A 14,960-nucleotide genomic window follows, 5' to 3' on the forward strand; every position below is an offset into this window, starting at 1 on the left:
CCCAATTGGGTTGTGTTTAAGAAAATACGTCTCACCCTTAACTCTGTATGTTCGGAATGGCGTATCCACTCACTGATGCTCCCTGCTGGTACAAGGCGGGTCCCTTTTCTGCTCCACTTAGTCAGAGTGTGGGGCTCCATGCCACGTCTAACGCAGCTCCTGCGCGCAGTTAACCTTTGTCTCACCGGGAGCAATCAGCAAGTGAAGTTAGCCATCCCATCCTCGTCACCAATTGTGGTGGTAATTCTAACCAAAAGGAGTGAGACTGTATTCTTTAAGGCCCCACGAACAGTGTCGGGTCTCATCTTCTACAGAGAAGTACATCCTTTTTGTATACGTGGCAGTCAGCAGATAGTGTGTAAAAGGCAATTAGTTGTCTGTGTAGATTTCAGATAGCACGAGGTTGATAGCCCGAGGGCACAACCGTCTAACTGTATTCACAACAGCAAACACTATAACACTATAATGTGCTAATTTCTGCAAGTTTCCATACATGTGACTTCCTGTATGTAGTAAACCAATGGAATGTCACATGCAGCGGTCACATCCAAACGGATCTTAGCTATAGTCTTAAGTCTTAAGACTAAGTCCCACCAAGGCAAGTTCATATCAGGTTAGAAAAATCACTGGCATATAACAAGAGACTATTCTTTAAGCAGCCAAGATTTGTAGGTGAGTCCAAATAAGTTTTTAGGAGAGAAGAAATGTATTTTGTGTGTGTCTAAGCTGCGTTGGTTGCTTTGATTGATGGGTCCTGTGTGTGTGTGTGTGTGTGTGTGTGTGTGTGTGTGTGTGTGTGTGTGTGTGTGTGTGTGTGTGTGTGTGTGTGTGTGTGTGTGTGTGTGTGTGTGTGTGTGTGTGTGTGTGTGTGTGTGTGTGTGTGTGTGTGTGTGTGTGTGTGTGTGTGTGTGAGAAAGTTCCCTAATTCTCTCTATGTCCATTCAGAAAGTTTCCTAAAGTGGCCTGTCTTGTAAAAATGTGTAAGTAAGTCATGATGCGATGAATGACAACATGTGCCAGTTTTGCTTTTCTTTCCTCTCATTAAATGTGATGCAACTGAAGACAACGCAGCTCGATTTTATCTTGTAGGTGAATATTTGCCATATTATTATTTCTCTCTCTCATTATGGAGTCCTCTCTAGTCACTTTGAACAACATAATCTTGCATTGACACTGCCTTCTCACAAGGGAATTACTGCAGCAGGTCGTGACAGTATTGTTTATTGTTATTCTTAAAATTCTAATTCTATATTGCTCCAAATATGTGCTCACCCCATGCTCCATAACGTTGTCATAGCAAATATTAATGTTACCAATCAGCAACTGCACCGTAAATCCAGCTGRATATTGAACGTTGAGCTTGCCGAAAGGCTAGTCTCTTTGACAATGACAAGGAGTGGAATGTTAGCTAAAGAGATTGGTACTCAGGCTACTGTGCTGTACATTTCCACAACTTTGTCCCAGAGTTCATTTACAAGCTCCTTGGTGCTCATTGTTGAGTGTTTGCTTTGCAATTCACTATTCCGTAGAGGGAACCAACAGGAACTGCTGAATGTATCCTGAAATTATGCGAATCACTACAATTTAACACAGGTGGAGGCCAACTAACTTGGTGTGTGATTGTTCAAGGCGATTGGTTAAACCTAAACTAATTTAGGATTTCTATTACAAGGGGGGTGGATACTTATCCAACCAAGTTATTTCAGTCTTTATTAGGTGTGTATTCAAAGCAATGCACAACTCTGGATTTCTTACATACTGATATTATTATTTGATTTATTCTCCTCGCTCTATCGCTTAAATTACTTAAACTATTGACATGAAACCAACTTCCAAATGTGTAGACTGCCCCAACGTAGATTGCTTGAGAAAATCATTATGATATTATTTGTTTTGTACTACAACAATATTTTAATGAGATCCCTAAAAGAGCCCCCAAAGCATTTCAATAGCAATAAAAGTACCTTAGACTTACATGGGGAAAACTTTGACATTTTTGGGCGTGTATCTACTCCTACACCATTTAAAATTGTCCTACTCCTTTGCCAATTACGCTATAAGACCAACTTTAAAACAATAAAGCTATCCTAACTTCAAATTCAACTTTAACTATAAAAATTTGCATAAAATAAATCACCAATAGTAACTCTTGAACCGTTCAATCTCGAGACACCAAACCAACTTTATTATGTTCAGTCTATCATAACTTCAAATTCTTATCCTTTATCAACTATAATTATATAAATGTGCATGAATTTGCATAAAATAACCAAACAACAGCAACTCTTGAACCATTCAAACTAGAGACAACAAATCAACTTTCACATGTTCAGGCTATCCTAACTTCAAATTCCTAAAAACTTGTATCAACTATAACAATACAAATGTACATACATTTTCATAAATAACTCACCAACAGTAACTGTTGAACCGTTCAGGCTAGAGACACCGAACCAACTTTCTCATGTTCAGTCTTTCATAACTTCAAATTCTTCAAAAATGTCATCAACTATAATTATATACATTAGCATAGATTAGCGTAAAATAACCAAACAACAGTAACTATTGAACTGTTTAAGTTAGAGACACCAAACAAACTTTCACGTGTTCAGGCTATCCAAAATTCTTTAAAACTTTGATCAACTAAAACAATACAAATGTACATACATAAATAACTCACCCACAGTAACTCCTGAACCGTTCAAGCTAGAGGCACCAAATCAACTTTCTCATCTTCAGTCTATCCTAACTTCACATTCTTAAAAACGTTTATAAATTATTACTATACACATTTACACACATGTGCATAAAATAACTCACCAACAGTAACTATTGAACTGTTCAAGCTAGAGACACCAAACCAACTTTCTCATGTTCCCTCTGAGCATGGTGAAGTTATTAATTACACTTTGGATGGTGTATCAATACACCCATTCACTACAAATATACAGGTGTCCTTCCTTACTCAGTTGCCAGAGAGGAAGGAAACCGCTCAGGGATTTCACCATGAGGCCAATGGTGACTTTAAAACAGTTACAGAGTTTAATGGCTGTGATAGGAGATAACTGAGGATGGATCAATAACATTGTAGTTACTCCACAATACTAATCTAATTGGAAGAGTGAAAAGAAGGAAGCCTGTACGGAATAAAAATATGCCAAAACATGAATCCTACTTGCAACAAYGCACTCAAGTAATACTGCAAAAAATGTGGCAAAGTATTTCTATTTTTGTCCTGAATACAGTTTTATGTTTGGGACAAATCCAAATCAACAAATGACTGAGTACCACTCTCCATATTTTCAAGCATAGTAATGGCTGCATCATGTTATGGGTATGCTTGTAATTGTTAAGCATTTCTGAGTTTTTCAGGATAAAAATTAAAGCTAAGTGTAACAGATGTATAATGTACTCTCCATGCGTTGTGTTTTCTCAAAATAAATCACTTCGGCCAGTGGTCCCAGTTGAGCATATGTGACCATGACATCGGTGTATGCRAGCTAACACACTTATTTACAGCAATCATATGCCAAAGCACATCCCAGAAAGCCCCTCAATCCCTAACAGGTACCATATACCCACACATGTACAGTGGGGAGAACAAGTATTTGATACACTGCCGATTTTGCAGGTTTTCCTACTTACAAAGCCGATGTAGAGGTCTGTATTTTATCATAGGTACACTTCAACTTGAGAGACGGAATCTAAAACAAAAATCCAGAAAACTCATTGTATGATTTTTAAGTAATTAATTGCATTTTATTGCATGACATAAGTATTTGATCACCTACCAACCAGTAAGAATTCCGGCTCTCACAGACCTGTTAGTTTTTCTTTAAGAAGCCCTCCTGTTCTCCACTCATTACCTGTATTAACTGCACCTGTTTGAACTCGTTACCTGTATAAAAGACACCTGTCCACACACTCAATCAAACAGACTCCAACCTCTCCACAATGGCCAAGACCAGAGAGCTGTGAGGACATCAGGGATAAATTGTAGACCTGTACAAGGCTGGGATGGGCTACAGGACAATAGCCCAGCAGCTTGGTGAGAAGGCAACAACTGTTGGCACAATTATTAGAAAATGGAGAAGTTTCAAGATGACGGTCAATCACCCTCGTCGGTGGCTCCATGCAAGATCTCACCTCGTGGGGCATCAATGATCATGAGGAATGTGAGGATCAGCCCAGAACTACACGGCAGGACCTGGTCAATGACCTGAAGAGAGCTGGACCACAGTCTCAAAGAAACCATTAGTAACACACTACGCCGTCATGGATTAAAATCCTGCAGCGCACGCAAGGTCCCCCTGCTCAAGCCAGCGCATGTCCAGGCCCGTCTGAAGTTTGCCAATGACCATCTGGATGATCCAGAGGAGGAATGGGAGAAGGTCATGTGGTCTGATGAGACAAAAATAGAGCTTTTTGCTCTAAACTCCACTCGCCGTGTTTGGAGGAATAGAAGGATGAGTACAACCCAAGAAACACCATCCCAACCGTGAAGCATGGAGGTGGAAACATCATTCTTTGGGGATGCTTTTCTGCAAAGGACAGGACGACTGCACCGTATTGGAGGGAGATGGATGGGGCCATGTATCGCGAGATCTTGACCAACAACCTCCTTCCCTCAGTAAGAGCATTGAAGATGGTCGTGGCTTGGTCTTCCAGCATGACAACGACCGAACACACACAGGGCAACTAAGGAGTGGCTCCGTAAGAAGCATCCAAGGTCCTGGAGTGGCCTAGCCAGTCTCCAGACCTGAACCCAATAGAAAATCTTTGGAGGGACCCGAAAGTCCGTATTGCCCAGCGACAGCCCGAAACCTGAAGGATCTGAGAAGGTCTGTTATGGAGGAGTGGGCCAAAATCCCTGCTGCAGTGTGTGCAAACCTGGTCAAGAACTACAGGAAAGTATGATCTCTGTAATTGCAAACTAAGGTTTCTGTACCAAATATTCAGTTCTGCTTTCTGATGTATGCAAATACTTTATGTCATGCAATAAAATGCAAATTAATTACTTAAAAAATCATACAATGTGATTTTCTGGATTTTTGTTTTAGATTCCGTCTCTCACAGTTGAAGTGTACCTATGATAAAAAACCAGACCTCTACATGCTTTTAAGTAGGAAAAACCTGCACAAAATCGGCAGTTGTATCAAATACTTGTTCTCCCCACTGTATTAAATCAGTAACGTACAGCAAACGTGTACACATTGTAAAATAGAAAATAGAAAACAGTATTCAGAACGTGACCTACCCCTTGCATCACATTTTCCTACTGGGAAGACCTGACGTTCGCGATCTCCCCCTATCTGCAAGCGGGGCCAATCACAACACACCTTAATGTCATCAGAGTTGAACTAACCAATAAGAATGCTTGAACATTAAATACACATTTCTTTAGAGGCAAGTGGAAACATAACCAACCCTGTTACATAAGCACAGGCAAAATCCTAGAGGATAAGGGTTCAGTCTGCTTTCCACCAGACACTGGGAGATTATTCACCTTTCAGCAGGACAATAACCTAAAACACAAGGCCAAATCTGCACTAAAGTTGCTTACCAAGAAGACAGTGAATGTTCCTGAGTGGATGAGTTAAATTTTTTGCTTAAATATACTTGAAAATGTATGGCAAGACCAGGAAATGGTTGTTGAGCATTGATCAACAACCAATTTGACAGAGTTTCAACAATTTTGAAAAGAATAATGGCAAATGTGGAATCCAGTGGTGGAAAGCTCTTAGAGACTTACCCAGAAAGTATCACAGCTATAATCACAGCCAAAGGTGCTTATACAAAGTATTGACTCAGGGGTGTGAATACTTAGGTAAATTATATTTCTGTATTTCATTTTCAATACATTTGTAAACATTTCTAAAAACATGTTTTCACTATGTCATTATTGGGTATTGGGTATTGTGTAGATGGGCGAGAAAAAAATATATTTAATCCATTTTGAATTCAGGCTGTAACACAACAAAATGTGAAAAAAATCAAGGGGTATGAATACTGAACATTGGCATAAATTAGCATGACAAAACTCACCAATAGTAACTCTTGAAGCGTTCAAGCTAGAGACACCAAACCCACTTTTCCAATGAGCACTTTTTTTCTCTCAAATACTTCATTACAGTTGTTGGTCAATTAGCTAGCAATTCTTTGCCATATTAGCATAGATGTGACATGGTATCAAAAACAAGATACAACTAGCTGAAACGAGCTACTTACGATTCCCCACATGGCAGTTTCTTGTCATTGTTGCTAGCTATCTGGCCATCCAGAATCACAACATCAAATGGCCTTCTGCCCCATTGAGGCGTGCACATCATTTTTGTGATGATCTCAGCTAACCCGTTTATACTATCCAAGCAGAAGATACTGTGTGTGATAAATGCGTTGTTGGCTCTATAACCCCTTTAGTTCATATGCCTTGCGACCGTGATGTATAGGCCCAAGGCAGAGACAATGAGAAGGCACAGTGGCAGAATAAATTCAATCACACCTTTGATTCATCACAATACCGGAGAGCAACCTCTTTCCGGTGAAGTCCACAAAGGATATTGCATGTGAAAAACAGTTACATGACCTACAGCATGTTCAAGCAAGTTAATGTTTCCACATTTGTTGGACTAGTAAACAACTCTTTATTTAGAATCACGGAGAGTTACCGCAAGCCTCAAAGAAGACAGGAGCTGCCTCCACTTTTCTAGCACCATTTCAACTTCATCATCATCAATATCATCATCAAATCACCTATGCTTAGTCTAATACAGTGACAAAATATACCAAAAACTATTTAGTCTAATCAACATGAGCTAAATATTATGTGGCTGTCCATGTTTCTGATTTCTCTGTGTGTGTGTGTGTGTGTGTGTGTGTGTGTGTGTGTGTGTGTGTGTGTGTGTGTGTGTGTGTGTGTGTGTGTGTGTGTGTGTGTGTGTGTGTGTGTGTGTGTGTGTGTGTGTGTGTGTGTGTGTGTGTGTGTGTGTGTGTGTGTGTGTGTGTGCATTTGTGCAAGTGGAAAAAAACATGTTGACTCGCCCTACTTGTAGATGAAACAGTCTATGACTCTGTGTTACGTTCCCCAGTTTCTGTGTTGTTGTGGGTTTGTATGTGTGTGTGTATTTCAGGAAATGGAACCCTGGATTCCTCAAGCAGCTGATTGGTCGGCCCCATCGCTGATTGAAGCTCTGACCCTCCCTCTCATCAGGGGAAACAGCTGGCTCTTCAATTACCTACTGTTTCTCCATCTTGATAAAAGCCAGTGTTCCTTTGTCAGAAAGAGAYCTTCTTTGTATGTCCTGTGCTGGTTGTTGGTCAGTAAAAGTTTTGTTGAAATTATTTTGTAGCCGCTCCTGCAGAGATATGCGTATGTCWATTGGACTTAGTGTTTATGATTATTTAAATTGTTCACTTAAAGTATTGGTGAATTATTATTTTTCATTTGTTCCTGGGGGGGAAGGGGAACGCACCTTGGGATTGTTTAGGCAAGAGGCCTGCGGGCATACATAACCCGTAGTATTTACTCTGTCTATGCCCAATAGATAAGACCTGGGCGGACCACCTCCTGTATTTTGGTTAGTGCGCCAGGTGGTGCTAAAGATTAGGTAAGACGTGGGAAGGCAGGTAATATAGGAGAGGGAACACTTTTACTTTCTTTGCTTTGGTTCCGTCCAGCCCCTATTCCCCACATTGCCGTGTTTAGGAATAATAAATAACCTGTAAACTGTATTTTTCTCTGCCTTGGTTGTCTTTCCCCGCACCTACGATCACATACTTTTTTCACTCCATGGGGAGTTGACATGTAGCAGGGTGTTGCGTTCCCTCCTCCAAGAGGCGTACGTAACACTCTGTCATACAGTACATGCTTTTAAATTGTGGTGTCCTAGGCTACCTGGCTAAAATGCTTGCTCGCTACCCTAACTTCCTTTCATTAAGATTAGTCTACTACATCTAGCTCCATATTGAATGTCCATCCTCTCACTCCAATGTGTGAATTTATAGTTGGATCAGAATCGCATTTGAAATCATTGGCCATTATGGAGAATTAAGTAAAACCAATTTTAGCTATAGAGTTAGCCACCGGAGGACAACAACACAACGAGACGTAACAATTGAAGTTTCTTTCTGTCAACAACGTTTTGCTCTCGATGTGATGGGACTGAGGTGAAGCCAAATCCAAACTGGCTTCCCATTCACAGTTGAGCTCACTCAGTTTAGCTCAACGCTGATTGGCTATTATTTTATACTTTTTTTTTATCAAGGGAGACCAAATGGTCACTGGCTTACCTTGCATTCAATGCTACGAGTGATAATATTGTCATAATCTTTTTGACCAGACATCATCAGATAGATGGCGTACACATACAGAGACAAAGGGGTGCTGTTTCACTCACTCAGATGCTTTTTCCAGTGAGATACATTCAGCCTCTTGTGAATTGAAGGAAAATTATGAAACACAGAGAGATGAAAGCTATTGTTGTGTATATTTTTTTTCTTTTTTTCTTGGTTTAGATTTTTTMGGGGGGAAGCCTTACTTCCCTCGACATCTATGAATATACGCCACTGCAAACCCTGCATCGTGTTGGGTGGCAGGATCCTTGTAATCCCCATGTCACTTCCTTAGATCAGGCCTATGGCTACTGGACTATGCTGTCAGCCCGACTGCTCCTCACCTAGCTACTGGCTGGTGTTCCTATACTGTCCTATACAGATAAACCTGACCTACTACAATGTCATGATGTCTGTCAGTCCAACATTTTTTTGTGAACTGAGGAATATTACGCTGCCATTTATTTATTTATTAAGGTTTTCTTTTGTGTTTTGTGCTAAATTGCTGTGTATATGTGTGTTTGAGAGACGGGATTGGTTTTAAAAATAATCTCTCTGGGATGTTTTTCATTAATGTTTTGGTTATATGAGGAATTCCAACATTTGTTTTGTACTATATCTAATTTGCAGCCCCATTCCCAAAGATAGTGGATGTGTATTTAAACACCCTTCTATTTAACTTAAATGTGTTTTCCACATGTTTTCACTCACCTTTCACATTGTCTTGTGCCAGTAGCAATATAGYCTCCTGTGTTGTGAATTCTATATGTTTTTTTGATTTCTATATGTTTTTTGTATTACTAAACCCCAGTAATAATAATACTGTATTGTATTACTGGTATATTTTCACCTTCCATTTGATGAGGAGTCAGTAAATAAAGGGGAAAAGATACAGATAGTCAAATAGAATAGAGAAAATATAGTTAAATGGCTTTGGGTTTGAAGAAGTATCGCAATACAAAGGTGCAATGTTAATAAAGGTAGCCTCAAGGTAATATATATGTTGTAGGGGTAAGAATGAAAAGTCTTAAAAACCATGTCAAACACAGGGAAAATACAACAAGTTAAAGCAGGAAAAAAATGTTTTATTCATATGCTTCTAAAGTAAAATGCACATTCAAATCAACCAATTTCCACTACTACTAAACTAAGTGCAAGACTCAACTGAATGCATCTCAGTTGTCTACAGAAATAATTCTTCCACAAAACCTTTTTTTTCACCAGTAACACTTGAAGTTGATAAATACAAAGTTGGTGTTAGCTTTAGCATTAACGATGCWAATGGATGCCAGGAAGAATAGCTGCTTTTTCTTCAATAGCTAATGGGGATCCGAATTAAAATCATAAATCATAAATTCATTCCCTCACAACACGCTCAAGGCCACACACAGCACTTGCAGCTATCGTCGAAGACGGTGCCGCTGCCGCATTTACTGAGGTTAGTGATGCCACCAGCGCACATGTAGAAGGAGCTGTTGTCCTCTGGGTTGGCGTAGATGCCATCAGGCTTGCCGTTGCAGAAGCCGGTCCCAGGGGCGTGGGTGGTGGGACGTGTGGTGGTGGGGCGTGTGGTGGTGGTGGGGCGTGTGGTGGTGACTGAGCCAGGTTTGGGGGTGGTGGTAGGGGGAAGAGGGGGCAGCTCTGGATGGGAGGAAAGAGAAAAGGAGAGAGGGTTTTACCATGAGGGACAGAGCTGAGGTGATGAAACGTCTGGACATTATTTAATCTGACTGCATTTATCATAGTGGCCCCCTCCACAGTGGGATAATCTGGAACAGTAGTTGGTTCACTTCAGATTACACTTTAGTTAAGTTTTGGATTGTCAAGTTTGTTCCTTCACTGAAATGGCAGACTTACCAATGTCAAGAAGGTTGCGCAGATGTCCCAGCAGAGGGTGGTTACCCTCGGCGCAGAACTGGTTGGCAAAGTCATCAAGATCCAGGGCCCACACGAAGGCACCGCCAAACTTGTTGTCCTTCATGTAGCGGACCTGTGGGATTGAATGAGGACAGAGAACGGTAGAGAGACAAAGACAGAGAGAGAAAGGGTATATATTTAGAGGCTATGTCACCCAATTTTTCACAAAGCTTAAGTATCGTACCAGATATTTTGTTTACCACTTTAATGACTGGGCAATAATGTCTTCTTTTTCTAAATTAGTATCATGGTAAATGTTGAGTTGAAAATGACCTTGGTCTCGTAGCTCTGCCTGTTGTCAAATCCAACCCACTCATTGCCCTTGTAGGCATAAGGAACCATCTGGTCTGCAATCATCTCAACTGTTGTGCCCTTCACAAAGGTGCAGATCTGAACAAAACACATGAAACGGGAGATTGTTTTGTGAAATCATCATGCAAATGAAATCATTCTTGAAATAACAATGAAAAACAAATATTTAACTTTGTTTAACATTTTGGTCCTGAGTGTTTGAATGTTTTGGCCCCCAGCTTTCACCTCATAGTAGGCCCAGAAGCCGGCCTCGCGGGTGTAGGGCCCGGCGGAGGCGGGGCCACTAGCTGGTGCTCCAACACTGCTGTCAGATGATGTCAGGCGGAAGGTACGACCATAAGAGGCGAAGCCCATGTTCAGCTTCTCCACTGGGGTGCCATTGTCTCTCCAGTACTTCATGGCGTAGTCCTGAGAGAGAAAGAGAGGGGTGGAGGGATGGAGGGGGGGATGGYGAGAGAGGTGAGAAATATAGCAAGTACCTCAGCAGTGCTAGGGCATTTATTGTTGTTGAACAGGGATGGGTAAATTTGATGGGGGTGGGGGCCACAAAAAAACGGAACTCATCATTAGGGGCCGCAGTGGCTCGTGGGTCTGCGTACTCACATCCATACCCCGCCACCTTGTGAGCAAAACATTTTAGCGGCCCCCCTCGTGACAGCAAAGAGAAAACATTTCCTGCAATTCTGCTCATCTTGCCATGGGGTGGAGATAAAAATGTGAAGTTGTACAGCTAATTTCCTGCAATTCTACACATTTTCCAAAAAAGGTGGAGGCGAATGTTTGCAGTGTTTAATATGATAACTGATGATCACTGGGCCCCACCCTGGTCTGTAATTCGACCATGATTACTACAAGTTTAGATAGCTGACCGCTAGACTAACTTACCAATTTATAACAAATGTATCTGACATGGGCTAATTAAGGGATTGCTGATGCACAYCCAAACTTCAAAATTGCACCTCGTGTATTCTAAGACCCTGACTGAGTCCCCCCCCCCAATTTTTTTTTTTTATGGGGGCCGCAATGTCCCATCCCTGTTGTASAATAACACTCAAAAGTAAAGTGGCACTATAGTGTTTCTTTATCATCGTAGCAAATGTCATAATTATACCATAATAAGTAAATATCATCGGTAAAGCTGTATGATGTATGAAACCAATTTGTCTTCATGAAGATGGTTGGAATGAGAAGGGTTTTAAACTTACTACTTTCTTCCTTCTATAGGTTTAGTCACTACAAAAGTATTATTATACACACTGCTAAACATTCTGTCAGTTTGTGTGGAATCTTTCCTTACAGTGTTGAAGAAGATAAGGTCTCCCTTGTCATGAGCACCACGGTAGAGTGGGCTGTTGTGTCCAGTGAATTTCTCCCAAGTTCCGTGGAAGTCATAGGTCATCACGTTGATGAAGTCTAGAGACCTGGAGATACACACACAAGCAGACACGTAAACTATAGCTATTGAGATCAGAAATGGCACCTGGAAGCTGTTTCTAAAGATCCAGAGCTCACTATAAAAAGTGATGGAACACTGCTGGAAACATTCATATTCAAAATGGCCTGTAGACTCACTTGGCGATCTCAGCAATCTCATATCCAGCGTCGATGGTTCCCTTTCCAGCGGACACGGCAGCAGTCAGCATGAGCTGGGCATTGCCGGTGGACTTGGCCTCAGTTGCGTAGGCAGCCACGAGCTCCTGTAAAACGTACAAACACAAAGCATCATGGGTCAGAAAGGGAAAATATATGAATAGGATGCACCCAGTTTTCGTAAAGCTCTTTGAATGCTTGGAAAAGCACTAATAAATCCAAACCATTATCTACATTGTTTCCATTGACTAATAACTATAGTGGAGGTGCCACACCCACCTGGCACAACAGAGTGAACCTCTTCTTGTCCTCTGGGGGGCTCCCTCGGGCTCCAGGGTACTCCCAGTCCAGGTCTAGCCCATCAAAGCCATGAGTCCTCAGGAAGCTGATGGATGACTGGATGAATGTATTACGGTTGGCAGCATTGCTCACCATGATGGAAAACCTGAGGTGAGGAAGAAAGTGTTTTCATAAGGCTGTATTACAATACACCATAAAGTTTCTAAATACAACCTATTACTGTTCTACTTCCACAGATATATTACTAGCTAATCTCTCATGGACCAACTAAGTAAACATAAATTGAGCATCTGACAGAACTAGGTGAGATTTTCGTTCTGGGTTAACTCAGTTTACTACTAGAACACCATGATGGAACACCTGAGAGAAGATCAAGGTTTTATCACAGTGCCTTAATATAAWACACTATGGTTGCTAAAGTGTGCTAAAAGTAAATTAGTACAGATATCAGTAGTCATATAGTACTGATAGTCATGATGAAAGTTATCTTTACAACACAAACGTGTAACATTGTCCTTTGTCAAAAGCACTTTGAACAGCATATTATCTTCACTTTGCTTGTAAAACATGATCGTTGTGTGATTTCAGGTCCCCTAGTATAGTTAACATACATCCAGACAACCTAAATTCAGCTATTTCACACATGTACACGTGTGTATTAATATGTATGTGTGAATTGGAAATGTATTTTTTGCATATTCCAACTCTTCTTGAAACAACCTCAGGGAGTGCGGTCACAGCCAGGGTCTGCCATTATTAACAGCAACCCTGGTGCAATTAGAGATAAGTGCCTTGCCCAAGGGCACATCGAGAGATATTGAATCTTGTTGGCTTGGGGATTCGAACTGGCAACCCTTCGGTTTGCTGCCCTTTCRGCCAAACACTACAATACTGTAGGTACAGTTGAAGATGTACTCTAAAACTAAGTATGGTTGTTTAAGCCAAATGTATGGTGTGTTTCATAGCCCTGTGGCATGACTAAGGAAGGTACTTACTGGGAAGAACCGAAGTTCCATCCTCCGACAGCCAGCAGAGTCTTAAGATGAGGGTTCCTGCAGAGAGACGGGAAAGAATGGCGGGTTTGAGATTATTCAGCAATTTTGGATATAAGTATATTGAAAATCTAAGTGGCTGCTAAAAACTAGCCCCAGTTCAGAGAAATGAATAACAACACCAATGAAATATCCTGGACAATTGGGAAACTAAGTTCCTCATTCAACACCAACACTAATAAGTTGTGAAGCGAGCCACTTACTTGGTCTTCAAGGCGTTGAAAGACTTGTAGAGGACGTCATCGTTCCACTCGTAGGTGACCAGCTCGTTGCGGCTGTTGATGATGGAGAAAGCGTAGATCAGGTGAGTGCACAGGTGGGGGTCCACGTTCTCGGGCTTGTACTTCCCTTTGTCTGGTCTGTACTGAGACCAATTGGTGAAGTAGCACACCATCTTGGGAGAGGCTGCAGCTGTGGTGGACACTGAGGTGGAAGCACCCAACTGGCACAGCAKCAGGCACAAGCCTAGAGAGAGAGAGAGAGAGAGAGCAAAAACTTTTATCTGCACTGATGTGATAGTGCAGTTTTGAAAGGCAAAGCAAATGCCTGTGTAAATTGCCCAAAAACATTTGTCAAAGCATATCCTTTTATTAGACGACAAAGGGCAGTGATTGTGCCTGATGTAAACTATGGAGTCGTAGTGGATGAGTTGTATGTAGTCACCTGCTAAGATTGTCAGCTTAGACATCTTGACTTCTGTTTGATACAAGAGAGAGAGAGAGACAGAGATTCATCAATTAATCTTGAATCTGATATTAATGATTACAGTTGGTATTTACAGTGGGTTATGCCAGCATGGAACTGATGCAAGGTGTCAAACATTTACCTGCTCACTACATCACAACAATAAACTACCCACCACTAATAGCTATCTCCCCATTAAATAATTAAACCTGACCAACTGTACTGTGCATGGTACTGTCCTAAACAACATGTCCTACACTATTGAAATTATGTGTTCATTCACTGACTCTCCTTAATAAATTTAGATACTTAGAATCTTTAGTAAATTAATTTAGCAATAGCATTAAAAGCAACAGTGTCTAGCAACTAAAACAAGATAGCAGCTAACATCAAAGGTTTTTTCATTCAATTACACAATGAATKATTGGTCAAAATATGACGGAATAAACTGTCAGCTCTCAGAGTTTCCTTCCAAGCTTACCTTGGGAATTTCAACGATGAAAGAACCAGTGATGAGAAGTTTAGTCTGTCCTTTTATATTGTTTATGTGACCAAATGGGAGGGGGGTTAATAAAAGTATTGCAATACAATCAGATAAGATATGTACAGAATGGTCTGGATTGGGTGGAGATGTGTTTATGACAGGCGCATGCCAGGTAATGTACAGTACTCAGCTGAGAAAGGCAAAACAAGACAGATAAGACACAGTGCTTATAGAAAGTACACTGCCTTGAACTTTTTTTCAAATGTTGCTGTGTCATTGGCCACGTTTAC

General features: G+C 41.0%; 1 protein-coding gene across 1 annotated transcript; it reads right to left on the reverse strand.

The window, feature by feature from the left end:
- Window positions 1-9,395: 9,395 nt before the first annotated feature.
- On the reverse strand, window positions 9,396-14,735 carry LOC111970335 (acidic mammalian chitinase-like). The gene is made up of 11 exons (XM_023997014.2): window positions 14,668-14,735; window positions 14,166-14,198; window positions 13,706-13,967; window positions 13,446-13,502; window positions 12,430-12,595; window positions 12,133-12,257; window positions 11,858-11,981; window positions 10,786-10,968; window positions 10,522-10,638; window positions 10,189-10,321; window positions 9,396-9,972 (listed from the first exon to the last, which is right to left on the reverse strand). The coding sequence occupies exons 2-11, from the start codon at window positions 14,188-14,190 to the stop codon at window positions 9,707-9,709; spliced, it is 1,458 nt and encodes a 485-aa protein (XP_023852782.1). The 5' UTR covers window positions 14,191-14,198; window positions 14,668-14,735; the 3' UTR covers window positions 9,396-9,706.
- Between the last annotated feature and the right edge of the window lie 225 nt (window positions 14,736-14,960).

Source organism: Salvelinus sp. IW2-2015, linkage group LG11 (assembly GCF_002910315.2).
Source record: "Salvelinus sp. IW2-2015 linkage group LG11, ASM291031v2, whole genome shotgun sequence".
Lineage (NCBI taxonomy): Eukaryota > Metazoa > Chordata > Actinopteri > Salmoniformes > Salmonidae > Salvelinus > Salvelinus sp. IW2-2015.